The sequence below is a fragment of the Octopus bimaculoides genome, chromosome 1 (genome assembly GCF_046866305.1).
Source record: "Octopus bimaculoides isolate indiv1 chromosome 1, ASM4686630v1, whole genome shotgun sequence".
NCBI classification, from domain to species: Eukaryota; Metazoa; Mollusca; class Cephalopoda; order Octopoda; family Octopodidae; genus Octopus; species Octopus bimaculoides.
This window is the reverse complement of record NC_142928.1, coordinates 105,631,860-105,648,403: the sequence shown is the minus strand read 5'-3', so window position 1 is coordinate 105,648,403 and position 16,544 is coordinate 105,631,860. Positions and strand designations below refer to the sequence as shown.

Below are 16,544 nucleotides of genomic sequence, written 5' to 3'. Positions count from 1 at the left end.
ATATATATATATATATACATACATACATACATACATACATACATACATATATATATATATATATATATATATATATATATATATATATATATATATATATATATATACATACATACATATATATATATATATATATATATATATATATATATATATATATATATATATATATATATATATATATATATATATAATCATAAATATATAGGGATTGACAGTAACCTGCTTCTCCAACATACTGAGAATTCAGAAACAGCAGTCAAAGAACTACTGATTGCTGTTTCTGAATTCTCAGTATGTTGGAGAAGCAGGTTACTGTCAATCCCTATATATTTATGATTATAAATGTTTTTTACCGAAAAAGGTTTTTTCATACTGAGCTACCCGGCAAAATTGTTAATTATTAATTTTATTACTAATTGACGATTCCCTGCCTGCATATCTATATATATATATATATATATATATATATATATATATATATATATATATATATATATGTACTCTTGGGGTCGATATAATTGACTTAACCCCAACCCCAAAATTTCAGGTGTCTATAGTAGAAATTATTATTACTGTTATTATTTTACTACTACTACTACTACTACTACTACTACTACTACTACTACTACTACTACTACTACTACGTGTATAATATACAGTGTACATCTCATTAGTTCCAGTAAAAATAGCAAGCTGCTTTTCAAATAATGTCACCTATAATTAGTTGTTAACAGACAATGTGTCTCCTCTCTTAACTGAATATCGTTAATCATCAAACCTATAAAAGTTATTACTACTATTATGTTGAACATAACATTCCTAAGTTGGGTGTGGCTAATTAACTAATTTTTTCGTAGTGGTTATACTTGACATTACCGAGTTAGTTTAGCCTGAACTGACAGTTAACAAATTTTACAATCAAAATAACACAAAATATAGAATAGTCCTTGTTTTTTTTGTCTCTGACCAGTAAGTGTTATTTCCTATTTGCTTCAAATAGAAATCAAAGTAAATGACTACTATTCCCTTCGAACTTTGCTTTTGTGATCAGGACATCAATATTTTTGAAACTGACCTATTTTCTATCACGTTTTACACAAGTTCAGCGCTGAGTTGTTGGAGCAGAAATACCGTTATAGCAAATATTTTGCTCAATACCACAGATGTGCTTGCCAGTTGCTTGACTGTAACTACTTGAGCATGTCCCTTAGTGGCTGACAAGATGTGCATCTTTGATGATGAGCAGGAGTAGTAGGGGAACATTATAGCCATGTGTTGAGAGGGATTCTTTGGAATTTGAATATATGTAACAAAAGCAAAGTTCGAAGGAAATATTAGCCATTTTTCATACTTTCTAGGAGTAAGCAAAAGCAAATAGGAAATAACAATTGCTACCCAAGGAACAAAATCATGTTACACATTGTTATTAGCTTGTAGTTGGGAGAGAGATATTGGTGTTTGTGCTAGAGTAGTTTGTAAGACGTGCGAAGCAGAAAGCAGAAAGCATGTGGTCGACCTTGGATAGAGGTAAAACAGGGCGACGTGCAGGCTACTACAAACAATGACATTAAACAACGGGTTAAGTAGGATTATTAATTTTTTTATAATTGGAGAAAAAAGGCATGTGAAAAAAATAGTATGTGTCCGCATTATTGAGCGCGTAGGCGGAGTATAGAAGTTTCAGGATATGTGTGTGTGTGTGTGTGTGTGTGCATATGTGTGTATGTTTATATCTATACCAGTATGCATGTATACGCATATATATATATATATATATATATATATATATATATATATATATATATATATATATATATATATATATATATATATATATATATATATACATATATATATATATATTTATATGTGTGTGTGTGTGTCTGTGCATGTGTGTATGTCAGTATGTCTGAACGTGTTTGTGTATGTGTACGTACACACACACACGTACTTACATGTGCGTATATCATATGCAAGTGTTTAAGAAATAAAAAAAAAACTACATAACCTTTCACGTGATTCTATAAGTCTACATGCGAGATAAGGAAATGCAATATAGTCTCTATATGTATTTATCTACCAATTTATCTGTTTATCTCTGTCTGTTTTCCCCTCACCCTCTCTCTCTGTACATGTACATATACATATATATATATATATATATATATATATATATATATATATATATATATACATACATACATACACACATACATAAATACTTATATTCATGTATATGTATGTATGTATGTATGTGTGTGTGTGTGTGTGTGTGTGTGTGTGTGTGTGTGTGTGTGTGTATGTGTGCGCACGCGCTCGTGTGCATACGTGTACATGTATTTAATGAAAGATGTAAAACAAATGTGTAGACTTAAGTGAATTTGATAAGTTAGATAATGTCAATTTGTCCAGTTGCACAAACGGCAGGATGAAAATGTTAAGTAAATCTGTTTTTAATGGCGCTTGTTACTGATACGATGTACTGTGAAATGAATTAAGCTAACCAATCAAATTCAAATATTCTAACGACCAAGGATTCATAAAACATTAAAAATTATTACATGGCTCACACTTATCGGAAAGAATTCTTTCTTTATGAAATTCATTTATTCGTTTACATAAGAACTGTAAACCACTAAATTACTAGATAGTTATAGTAAATAAATTTAGCTCTGTTTAATGTAGAGCCTGGCTCTCTGTTCACAGTTGACTATTGCAACTTATTTCGTATTGAGATGATTAGAATTATATTTGAAATGTCTATTTTATTTTCTGTTATTTTTGTTTAACATTCCCTTTTAATTTCGATTTTAGGTAAACTTTATATTTTATATAAATATCATCCGAATGATTTTCCAGAAGATTTACGTAAATGCCCGACCACAGATCTCTCAGTATACGTAAGTTTTTACAACAGATTTATTTCTTTATCAAATGTAAATTATTGAATGTGTAGCAGGAGGCACTACACCAAGCAGGTTCTGAAATGATTTCAGTATTCGTTCATTTTGGAAATTCTAAACTAGTATGAGTATCTGTTTGTGAAGTCCATAACTAATTGAGTCACAGGGACACTGTTGAAGATTCTGTCTTAGTTTAGCAGATCTCATTCCTCTGTCTGTAATTCTCACAAAAAACTAACAAAAAATGTTTGTTAGTTTTATAGGAATAACGCTACATACATAGAAACCAGTTCAAGAAAGTGCAATCTAGGAACCAAGGTTCTTGAGGACTTGTACCATCTCTATCATGTTGGTACCAGCGGAGAAAAAAATGAATAAAAGTTAAAAAGAAGAAAAAGAAATGCACACTTTTGAAATATACTCGTGTATATAGCCTCGTAGTCAACATAAAACAAAGTCATTGGACATTGCAAATTAAATCAAAACATTGTAAACTTAGAAAGCGGCTTTTAAGGATGTATATACAATACAAATTCCGGATTAGAAGAGGTATGACAATAATTATTTCGCAGTTATAACAAAAGAGTACATTCATGCAAAGTTTATCAAAGAGCTCAAAAGAGTTGGATAAATTTAATCTGTTGACGAAATATCTACGTACATATCTCTGTAACAAGCATAGCTATGTCTAAGGGAAAATATATACTCATTTTAATGCTCATACTTAGATTCATTTTCAGTTGTCATTTAGTTTACCTTACAATTTATATTATTGCTCTGGATTTATCCAAGACTCTTGAACCCTTTAACATATTTTGTATGAAAGTACACGCAGTCTTGTTGCATAAGAGAAATGCATAAATACAATACACATACATGTGTACAAGCCTGTGGTTGAGGAAGTTCCATCACAACTATGTGATTTGATCTCACCTTGAATAAATCTATTGTATTACTGTATTATAGAAGTAAGATGGACAATATTTTGTGGGTGTAATATGTAATTAAGTGGGGTGAAACTGTGAGGAAGTCGGGCATACATGCATACACACGCACACACACACACACACACACACATCTAGGCCGGTACAAGTATGTGTGCTTGTATGTGTGTGCATGTGTCTTCATCTGTTTTCCCTGACGTAAGAACCTAGTTTAACTGTTCGATAAATACACATCGATAAGATAAACACTAGAGTAAATAAGTTCTTGTATCGATATGATCTATGAAAATAACATAGAAAGTGATACATCAGCGGGGTAGCAGTCCAATGACTGAGACAAGTAAAGATAAAAAATATTCTTTTCTACTCTAGGCACAAGGCCCAAAATTTGTGGGGAGGAGGCCAGTCGATTAGATCAACTCTAGTACGCAACTGGTACTTAATTTATCGACTCCGAAAGGATGAAAGGCAAGTCAACCTCGACGTAAAGACAGACGAAATACCACTAAGTTTCGCCCGGTGTGTTAACGTTTCTGCCAGCTCGCCGCCTTAAAGATGTAAAATATCAAAAGAAAATTCTGATACTCGCAAATAACTATGATTATCTGTTAAGTACGAAGCATAAATGTTGAAGTGAGTTATATAAAAGGTAGTCGAATGGTAAATTAGTTTAAATGACGACAACAGTTACAATGGCAATACATTGACAGTAGAATAACATCTGCTGCTCGCTTGAAGTTGTGTTAATATTTAGCAGACGTATTTTCTGAAAATTGAAAATAAAAACTTTAAAATAAAATAAAAAATAAAATAAATAAAAAGTATTTATAATACGCGTAAAATTTTCGCTTCATTTGCACATAGAATTGCAACGAAGACATATTAATTCAAAACATATAGGAAGCCACAGCTATTTTTGATTTGTAACGAGATAATTTTCGGTGGCAACAGAGTTGTTTCACATCAAATTGCTGAGTTTTTTTATAAATTGCAACTTTCTTCTAATTTACAATGATAATGTTCCAATGTACTATGACTTTTGTATGCACGCACACACACACACACACACACACACACACACACACACACACACACACACACACACACACACACACACACGCAGACACACACACACACACACATACACACACACACACACACACACACACACGCACGCACGCACACACACACACACACACACACACACACACACACACTCACACGCATATATGTAAACATGTATAAATATATATATATATATATACATGTGTACATGTAGGTGCAGGTGTGGTTGTGTGGTAAGAAGCTGGATTCCCAACCACATGGCTCCGGGTTCAGTTCTACTACCTTGCACCTTGAGCAAGTGTCTCCTACTATAGCTTGGGGCCGATCAAAACCTTGTGAGTGGATTTGGTAGACAGAAACTGAAAGAAGCCCGTCGTATATGTGTGTGTCTTTGTGTCTGACAACCGGTATTGGTATGTCTTTTGCCGTACCTTAGCAGTTCGACAAGAGAAATCGATAGACTAAGTATCAGGCTTTAAAAAATAATGGGGTCGATTAATTCGACTAAAAATTCTTCAAGGCAGTACCCCAGCATTAAAATCTTAAAATCCTAATCAGTGTAAAATAGTCCAAAAGAAAAATAGTAAAATGCAAAACGGTAGCGAGTGTCTTATTGTCTTGTATCTTATGAAGGTTTCTGGTCTCGTTTAACTTTATTTATATTGCTGACATCTGATATCAGCACAGACTCTACATTATATAATAGCAATATTATGTTATTTCAGATGCACATTTTAGATATTCAGTGACGAGTTACTGTCATTAAGTTGATTAATTCTACGAACTGCAATTCAAGTGTACAGCCTTGTCACACAAACTGATTCAAGTTGATTCTACATAAGAATTATATTAAAGGTACTAGCGTCTGTGGAATGCTCAGCCACTTACACGTTAATTGAATGAGAATTCAGTTGATCGAAGACTGACCCCTCCTCTGTCTGTCTGTCTGTCTGTCTGTCTGTCTGTCTCTCTTTCCCTCTCTCTCTCTCTCTCTCTCTCTCTCTGAAACACACACACACACACACACACACACACACACACACACACCGTGTTATTGTTTTTAATGATTTATATCCTTGCTTCTTTCTGCTTTTTATAGTTGATGTCAGTTAAATTCAGCCTCCTCATTTTTATATTTGATGGATTACTTGAAGATAAGAAATTGTTTTGTTTTGCTCATGTTTCGTACCTATTTATATTATTTTTTTTTACCTGATATTTTGTTGTTCTACTGGTATGTTGTGCTTCTACTTCGAACTCCACTCGACGCCGAGGCCCACCTCGTGTTTTCGTCAGCTTCGTCTATTTTGTGCTTCTACTGTGGCCTCTATTCAGTTGTTTTCTGTTTCTCTGCAAGTACTCAGCCGAATACTACGTCTTCCTTGTCTTCTGGCACCTTGGACTAGGTATTTCATGCTTTTTGAGAGGGATCGAAACATGTAGCCCATCTACTCTTACATCTACATTATTTCTGAATGTCCCACAAAATAATGCCAGTTTACCTCTAAGATTCTTCGTAATGTCTTATTTTGAATGATTCTGAATCGGTTGGCTATTTTCCAATTGCTATGGCACAACTCCTATCCATAGATTAAAGCATTCTTACAAGTGACATGTATAATTTCTTTTTTTGTATGTCTTTATCTCCGAGCGGTAGCCTGTTCAGCTGGTCAGCTAAACAAGACAAGGAAACCTCATTGAAATTGAGGTGATGTTGATGAAGTTAACAATGATATGTAACAGCATCTTCGGTGAAAGCTACGGGCGCTTATTTTCAGTAGGGATCACCAGCCCAAAGCTGGAAACTGCACGATGGCAGCTTAATCCTCCAGAGATTATGGTGCCAGTCCTATAGTAGACATTCTATAATAAATGTCTAGTTGCAGATGACTTCTTCCTTCCTGTATATTTAGAAAATATAATTATAATATAAGTCTGCTGGTAAAGCGGCGAGCTGGCAGAATCGTTAGCACGCCGGGCAGAATGCTTAGTGGTATTTCGTCTGTCTTAACGTTCTGAGTTTAAATTCCGCCGAGGTCGACTTTGCGTTTCATCTTTTCGGGGTCGATAAATTAAGCACCAGTTGCGTACTGGGATCTATCTTTTACGGTATCCAGACCAAATATTGTGGCCATGCTGGGGTACAGTTTTTGCTAATTTTCTTTAGTTATTAAGTTTAAATGCTTATCCTTATTATGAAAGTAAGACATACATTCACTGGCAGACGGCAAAGTAGATGTGATTGTTAATTAGATAGCAAGACAAACAAATAGAAAAATAAATAAATTTATAAATAAGCAGAGGAGACTACGAATATATCAATAGATATGCAGAAAGAGAGATTTATTAATAGACATACAAATAAATAGATAACTAAATAACTGAATGAGTGGAAATCGAATCGGTGAGTGTGTTAAATAATAAGATACTAAGAAAGAATGACTCTCCCCAGACACAATGAAATAAATTGTCATATCTAAAAGTGTACTTTTGATTAAATGGCAGCTTTCAAAATAATATTTTGAAATTCTTTGCTTGTGATTAATATATTAACATGTTTTCAAATATGCTTACACTGGAATTTCCACGGATTCTGTTAGTCTATATTATTACTATAACTTATGAGTGAAATAGCCAGAGCATTGAGGCGTATTATCTTATTTTTGGTATTTAATTCTACTGTAAGTAGAAATTTTTATACATCTTCATTATTCTAATGCATCGTAATTAATCTGTTACGTCTTTTATTTCAGACGTTTGGCCAAGTCAACATTAATACTCATTCCACTGTTTGGTGTGCATTACATCATCACATTGCTTATTCCAGAGAAGGGTGTCAGCGATCTCACTAAAATTGCTAAACTATACCTTGATCACATCTTTAGCTCTTTCCAAGTAAGTGTTGAGATGCTACAAAAGCAAAAATGTGTTAAAAAATAAATAAAATAGCTGCCAGTAATGTACTAGAATAAAGCAGTTGCAGCAAAAAGAGGTTTGCGCCGAAGAAATATTTTACGTATCACATTATTTTTATTGTCTCAAGGTCATTCAAGAAACAAATTCGCATTTTCTTATGTGAGGGTTGAAGATCAACACTGTTAGCAGCATGTAGTTGAATATATAGATGATGCCAATGGGAACCAGCACTAATTCTGATTATAATCACGAAAAGAGTGGAATATAGTATTACACGCCAACGCTCTGTGATCATATTCCCATTCATGGTTATTATAATCACTTTGTTTGGGATGCCTCCCACCAAAAACAAAAGAAAACAAAAACAAAAAACAAAAATTTGATTTGCTTCTAGAATTGAAATTCTTACACAAACCTGGTCATCTATCCTTCTTCTGGTAACTGAAAACACAGTGTCTCTGATGTTAGAAACTTTTCAAATGGAATATCTCAAAGGAACCGCCTGCGTGTGGTTCAATTTATTTTTGATTTAAACTCACTGTCATTGTTTTTACTAAACCTCAGTAGTTATACTCTAGGGTTTATAACAGGAAGAATGGTGACCCTTAATTTAATCGCTGCCGATCTACAGTGTCTATACTTACAACACGAAGAAGCAGCTGGAGCCAATAATAAATAACAGTTTTCTAGCGTTAATATTGCATAGTTGAATGAAGGAAAATTGCTCCCTAAACAAAAACATTTACAACAATTACAGAAAGCAGGCACACTTGTGTGCGCGCGTGCGCGCGTGTTTGTGTGTGCGTGTGTGCTTGTATGTATGCGTTTGCGCCTGTGTCTATCTGTGTATGTATATATATATATATATATATATATATATATATATATACAAAATGGCTAATAGTTAGCAAGGTGGGACACACATAAGAAAGAAGAAAGCAAAGGACCACTGATGAGGTCACAGAAGTGTGACGAAAGAACTCTGGCCGAAATAGGATTAATGTAATGTAATGTAATATAAAGCTGAAGCAAATTAACACCAAATATACAGTGCGTGTGTTTTTATTGGCTAAACTGGCAATATGACCATCCCCAAGTACAACAACATATATATATATATCTGGATGTATGTATGTGTGTATATACTTATATGTGTGTATGTGTATGTGCATATATGTATACATATTTTGGAGTATACACCTTGTAGTATGATTCTTAAAGTCCGTTAGCAGTTTTCGGTTACCTGACGTCAACAACAGAATGGAGGTATGTGCCACTGGATTTACATCAGAAATTCCTTTGTGTCCGTAGAGTTTATAAAATTATGAGAGAAAGAAAATGGAATTCACGACATTTTATATAGAGCCACTACAATCGTTTCGAAAAAATAACTATTGAAAAAGCTTTGAAAAAATAACTATTAAAATCGAACTGCACTGTTCAAAACTTGCACTAAGAATAAGTACAAGGTAAAATTAGTACCTGCTTTTATAGAAAATTATATGTATGTCCACACACATACAGGGAATTAAGTAAATGTCGTCTGAGCGTCTTATCTCTTTTTGTGTCTCAATTGTCCCTTTGGTTCGCTGCAGCTCAACATCCGTCTGGTCACATTTCTTGAGATTTTGTAAACATGGAGTTAATTTATTACACAATTCACATTCATTCACCCACATGCACATTTTTTCTCTCGGATTCATGTTTCGAAGCCTTTTCACGAAATATACACTCTCGATCACACATAGACATACATATGAATATACACATATATAATACATCAGGATTTAAGTGAATCAGGCTCTTAAATGTGAATTAACACATTATCCATCTGTTATTTACACACACACATAAACACACACACATACACACACACAGACGCACACACACAAACACACACACTATACGAATGTGTATATGTACAATAGAGTATGTGAATGTGAGCAGTGCTGCGCGTGTATAACATGGAAAATGTTTTATTTTCCTCTACTTTGTGAATAAAATCATTTTATTATTGGAGATGTTTAAATACAATAAAACATTATACTTGTATATTTGCAGGGACTAATGGTTGCTATTTTGTTTTGTTTCCTGAATGAGGAGGTGAGTTTATCTGTGACTGGATCTTCTTAAACTTTCTTCATTATCTTTATTAATAAGCAATGGCGTTTAATCAAGTAACGGCATTTTATTCTATGTGCCTTTGTTATATGTTTGTCTGTATGTATGTACGAACATGCATACACATCCATATTCAGTAATCTATCTATCTATCTATCTATCTATCTATCTATCTATCTATCTATCCATCTATCTATACATACATACATACATACATACATGCATACATACATACATACATGTATGTGTGTGTGTGTGTGTGTGTGTGTGTGTGTGTGTGTGTGTGTCTGTCTGTCTGTCTGTGTGTGTGTGTGTGTATCTACATTTTTGTGATGAGTGGATTATCCAATGTTTCGTACAGTGTCCTTGTACAAAGAGAAGATGACAAGAAGGAAATAACAAATTATACATATAATCTATCAAAATATATTTATGTAGGACGTACTCCTTTGAGAATACCATATGCACTAATGATAACTGCATGGTATGTAGGATTAGCTCTGGCATTAACTGTAGAACTAGAAATGTAGTCTACAGCATAAGAGGCATAGAAGGTGCTTGTAAAGATATGAACATGACGTACATAGAGGAAACATCTAGGAGTATTGCGGAAAGACTAAAAGAACATTTCAGACAATATGACGGCAAAAAACAGTCCTCCATACTCTCTACGAACATGGAAGCAACCTGGATTAACTTGACATCCGCATTTTATCCAAGCACCCAAAGGACCCAACCCTCAGACAAATACAAGAGTACGTCCTCATAAATGAAACATCCCCAATACTAAATAGGAAATATGCGTAGTAGGTAATCATACCCCATACCCACAGTTTATATTTATATATAAGTAGAATAGTAAGTGGGCTGCTATATAGATGTATGCATGTGTGTGTATGTGTGCGCGCGTGTGTGGGTGTGGGTGTATATGTATACGTATATGCACATGTATGTAGGTAAATGGATATGAATTTAAACAGATAGACATACAGACGGACAGGTACATAGGTAATATGAACAGACAAGCACACATACATACACATACTCAAATGAAAACTGAAATACATGACCATATACACACACACTTCACTTCACATAAGAGCACATATGGAAACACACATCCACACATATGGAGATACACCTCCATACATACAAAAACACTACATAGTCACAAAAACCCATACACACACATACATAGACACACTCAGACATGCACACACAAGGAGACAGAGAAGTACACACACACACACGCATGCAAACACACACACATACAAACACACAAACACGAACACACATACACAAACACATGAATATGTAGAATACATGCGTACAATACATACATACATACAAACGTACACACATACATATATGCATACGCACACATACATACATGCACACACACACTTACATACATGCATAAATACATACAAAGATGTATATGCGCACAAACACTGAACCCCACACATGCGCACAAACAAACCAAAAGAACGCAGCTTGGATAACGGACAGAGACAACGACTATTGAAAAGGTTCCAAGACGCAACGAAGATTTTAGAAAAATAAATAAGTAAATAAATGGAAACTATTAAATAATAAGGCACTAAAAGAGAATGACTCTCCCCAGACACAACACAATATGCTTCAACACACGAACTCAAGTAAAGAATCTTGCAAACTAAAAACGAAATAAAATAAGCTTTGGCCAAGCTAGCAAGACACTGAGAAACCCCGTGTTCTGCTGTCTAAAAATCAAAATAGCTACCCGACAGCTCCACTTCATTAGAACATGCTTCTCCTCCAAGCTATACACGAAATCTGTCAATTCGGCTGTCCAGAAGCTAGGACTCACAGAACATCAAGCAAGAAAACTAAAATACATGATGTTACAAAACATCAAAAAGAAAACATACACAGAAATCAACCAGTACCAGAAACGAGAGAGAGTCCTGCTGCATGAACTGAAAAACACCACTACACCACACAAAAGAGACAGATTTATGACAAACACCCAACAAGAAAACCGCCGAGTTAACCATGCCTGTAGCAAACACTTCAGCATCAAACTCAAGTGGATGAAATGGCAACAACAACGATCCCAGCATGGTAAGAATCATTACAAATACCCAAACAATATCGACGTGATTGTCATGTCGAAGTGTAAACTATCAGAGGACTTCGGCGACAGGACAAATAAAAACAATACCTCCACCGCCAACAACAACAATTACACTTCTGGAATATACGGTGCAGTACAGCTAGATACAGATGAAATGCATGCTTTAGAGTTACCATCAAGATTCGCTACATATAAAAAGGTCAGAAAAGTCGATTGTCTCTCAGAAACTGAAAAAACGTTCTTAAAATTAAGATGGAGAGTAGGACAATACAACAACAACAACGTAAACATACGAAACCAAAACAACAACAATAAGAATAGCGATGTTGATGACAACAACAATAGTGGCAATATAATAACAACAATGATAACTATAATATCCGCCACTCAAACAGCTATAACAACAACAACAACACAAGCATACGAAACCGAAACAACTTTTATAATAACAACAGCAATAACGATGATAATAGCAACAGCAACAATGACACCAGCGTCCCCCCCCCCCCCAGGCAATGGTACCAACCACATCATCCATACTACTACCAACACCACCACTCACATCAACACAGACTCTTGGTGAAGCTATCAGGAACACAACAGTTAAAAATAAAGAGCATCTGTACCAAAAGTTGGGAGAAGAATGGAGTAAAATGGCGTCTAGCACCTGCAAGAAACTAATTGATTCAATGCCTAACCGTATAAAAGCGGTAACTGATGCTAAAAGAGGGTCAACCAGATATTAAAACTACTGTATATTGTGAAATATACCATAATCTACCATGTGCATGAGTTTCATTAACATTGAGATAGCAGAGCCCCAAAACATTGGGTGGCCTAATACTTTTGGCCAAGTCTGTATGTAAACAACTCAACAAGTATTTATTAAATGTCTTGGTGGAAATTAATGATTCGGTAACTTATACAGTTATCTTAAGTAAACAGAAAAAGAAAAATGGGTATCTTCTTATAGATCTACTTCTCGATAATTGTCCGCCAGAGAAAGTATCTCGCTGTTCGTCTTCTACCGTGAGAACGTTGAACCCAAATCGTTATAGATAGCGGAAGGTTATCAGAATATAACCTTACCAGCCCATTCATCCCGGATCTGCATACACTATGCAAATCGGGAACACAGTAAATTACGTGGCCGATCCTGATAAATACCGTTATGTATGTACTTATAGTGATTTGCGCAAAAGTTCTCGCAATAGCTAAAAATAGAGGTATAACTTCTCCCATAACTTCACGTTGCTCCGTTCCACTCGGCTGGCAAAAATGAGTTGTACTCGTATTTCAAAGGGCCAGCCTTGTCACATTCTTTGTCGCACTGAATGTTCCTGAGACCTACGTAAAGGGTACCCGTATCTGTGGAGCGGTCGGTCGCTTGCACGTTAATTTCATGAGCTGGCTGTTCCGCTGATCGGATCAACTGGAGCACACGTCGTCGTAACCAACGGAATGCCACTTTGTAGAGTATCAACATTATACATATTTCAGGTATTTTAGTAGCAAGTTACATGTATACATACATGCATGCGTGCATACATACATGCATATATGCATATACGCATGCAAGCACACACACACACCTGTATATATATATATATATGTGTGTGTGTGTGTGTGTGTGTGTGTGTGTGTGTGTGTGTGTGTGTGCGTGTGTGTATGTGTGTGTATGTGCGTGTGTGTGTATGTGTTGCTGTATGTAATCCTTCGTAGTAGACGTACAAATATGACAAATTTAACAATTTCTCCGGAGGTTGAAAAAAAAAGATGAACACCCTAAATTGATTTTCGTCGGAAGTAATGAACACCCTAAATTGGTTTTCATGAGGTTTTCTACACCATTTGGCCAATACCAGCGAAACAAGTAGCCAATCGATTTATAAACAAAAAATCCTGTAACCTTCGATTTGCATATTATAAGAATTTAACACTTTATTTAATATCATCAGCCTGTCAGCAGAGATATCAGTCCACACAGTATGGCCTTTACTTTGAATGTTAGGCTGCTTTTATTGAAACTCTACGAATAAAGCAAATAAGTTTGAATAGGCACACACACACACATACCCACTTTCTTCCGGTCATTTCATGATAAACTGTTAATCCTGACATTTTTCTCCGATTTTTCGATTTCCCATTTTTTTCTTCTCATCTGTTTCTGTTGAAGAGCGTAGGCTCGAAACGTCGAGTATTTTTTCCATTCTTCCGCGTGCGTCAAACTAATACATCTGCTTGTTGTTCCCTCACCTGTTTTTGTCTTTTACTTTCTGTACATTTGAGTCATGCGCACCAGAAAAATAGGATCAAAGATCCTTCCTGAGTAAGGAAAAACAGTTTCCAAATCCTGTGGCTATATATATATATATATATATATATATATATATATATATATATATATATATATATATATATATATATATATATATATATATATATATATATATATATATATATATATATGTGTATGTATATATATATATATATATATATATATATATATATATATATATATATATATGTATATATATATATATATATATATATATATATATATATATATATATATATATATATATATATATATATATTCCTCACCTGGAAGGGAAATCAAAGCGAGGCTTTGATTTTCTCGGCCCATCTCAGGATTATTTATTTTTCCCAGTGTCTTGAGTGGATTAGATCAAAGTGAAATGAAGTGCTTTGCTCAAGAGCACAACGCGTCGCCCGGTCCTGGATCCAAAGCCAGAAACTTACTCAAGACTCTAGGTGTCTATTCAAATCTATGCATTGCTATAAATAAATACTATATGGCATAGGGCATTGATTTGCATGGGGCTTGTAATGCTGCTAAACAACCTTGCGCTTTCTACAGTCGCAAAATTTTGTACAAATCAATTAGTTCCATCGACCTGTGTCTTTTGCTGATAAATGGCATTGTGTCCAAAATTCAGTGAAATTTTGTCGTGTAAGTCAATATTTATTAGTTTTAATTTATTTATAATTTGTTTTGGCTCTCACAGTTAAAACAATTCTGTTTCAAAACTGACAATTCTATTTCCGAGCCAATGAGATATCCTCCAGTTAGCCCCTCGGCTTTTAGAAATAGTATCCAAATTTTCATCACATCGCAACCAACAGTCATAAAAAAATGAAGGACATATTAGATATAATTCTAGATAAACAAAAATTATAATCTTTCATTCTAGGTCTGCTCAGCTTGTGGTGATAGAGAGCTGAACAACAGCAGCAACAACAAAAAAAGCAGTAGAAGCAGCAGTAGTAGCAACTGTTTTTGAGTTATCTCTTCTGGGTATAACATGGGGAAATTTATTCCGGCGCCCAATTGTTTCTCTAAATTCATTGGCCATTTATAAAAAAAAAAAAAAATTAAAAAAAAAAATTAGGAAAGAAAACAACAAAATTAATTTCACTTTGGGAGATTAATTTCCCGATTGGCCTCACGATTCTGTCAGTTGAAAGTTTTGAAAAAAACAAAAACAAAAAGTGAAGATCTTCGGCACACGAAAAAATAGATGCACTTTAACCTGTACACACACACACACACACACACACACACACACACACACACACACACACACACACACACACACACACACACACACACACACGCACACGCACACGCACACAGACTCACATCGTTTTCCCATCAGTTTCCAAGTGTCCGGCGTTGATTCACAATGCAAAATGACGCTGATGACCTGAGCGTTATAATTTACTTCCATTGTGCGTGGAGCTGACAACAGATTCATTCTATGCTTAAGACGCATGAACAACAAATAAACTGCAGAAACTATTATTGTCATTATTCATTTTTTCTTTTTTTTTTCTTTTCAAACCTTTTCACTTTGCGAAGAAAATGGCTATCATACAAAACAATCACTGCAATAGAAAGTGTCGTATCTTTTCGGCATTTAAACTTTTTCCATTTCATCTGCAATTGATTTTATATCTCAAACTACCAGCTTAGGTCACGGGATGAAAACGCACACACACACACACACACACACACACACACACACACACACACACACACACACACACACACACACACACACACACACATGTAGAATTACTATTATTACAAATTTAGGATTTTACCAATAGGACCACAACTTTCATTTTAGGACAACCTTATTTTCTGGAGTACACATAGAAAGTTATTTCCAAACTACTAATCTAATAATATAAGCATTTTGAAGCCTACTATAACATACAATAAAATAAAGTACAATAGAATTAATTAAAAATGATTCAAACATTTTAAAACATATATATTCCTTATATGTTATTAGTCTGAGGGGAAAGAAGATAATATTAATCAACGCTACACGTATTTCTGCCCTGAATATATATATATGAATATATATATATATATATATATATACATGTATATATTTGAATATATACATAAGCACATATACATATAAACATACGCAAATATAGATA

The 16,544-nt window shown here is 34.4% G+C and overlaps 1 protein-coding gene across 1 annotated transcript in view; it reads left to right on the top strand.

The window, feature by feature from the left end:
* LOC106871086 (secretin receptor) overlaps positions 1-16,544 on the top strand; it is a 100,772-nt gene that overhangs the window by 74,375 nt on the left and 9,853 nt on the right. The window contains exons 9-11 of the mRNA XM_089349235.1: positions 2,818-2,903; positions 7,669-7,810; positions 9,893-9,934. Of these exons, the coding sequence (XP_089205361.1) occupies positions 2,818-2,903; positions 7,669-7,810; positions 9,893-9,934 (270 nt within the window). The remainder of the gene's footprint in view (positions 1-2,817; positions 2,904-7,668; positions 7,811-9,892; positions 9,935-16,544) is intronic.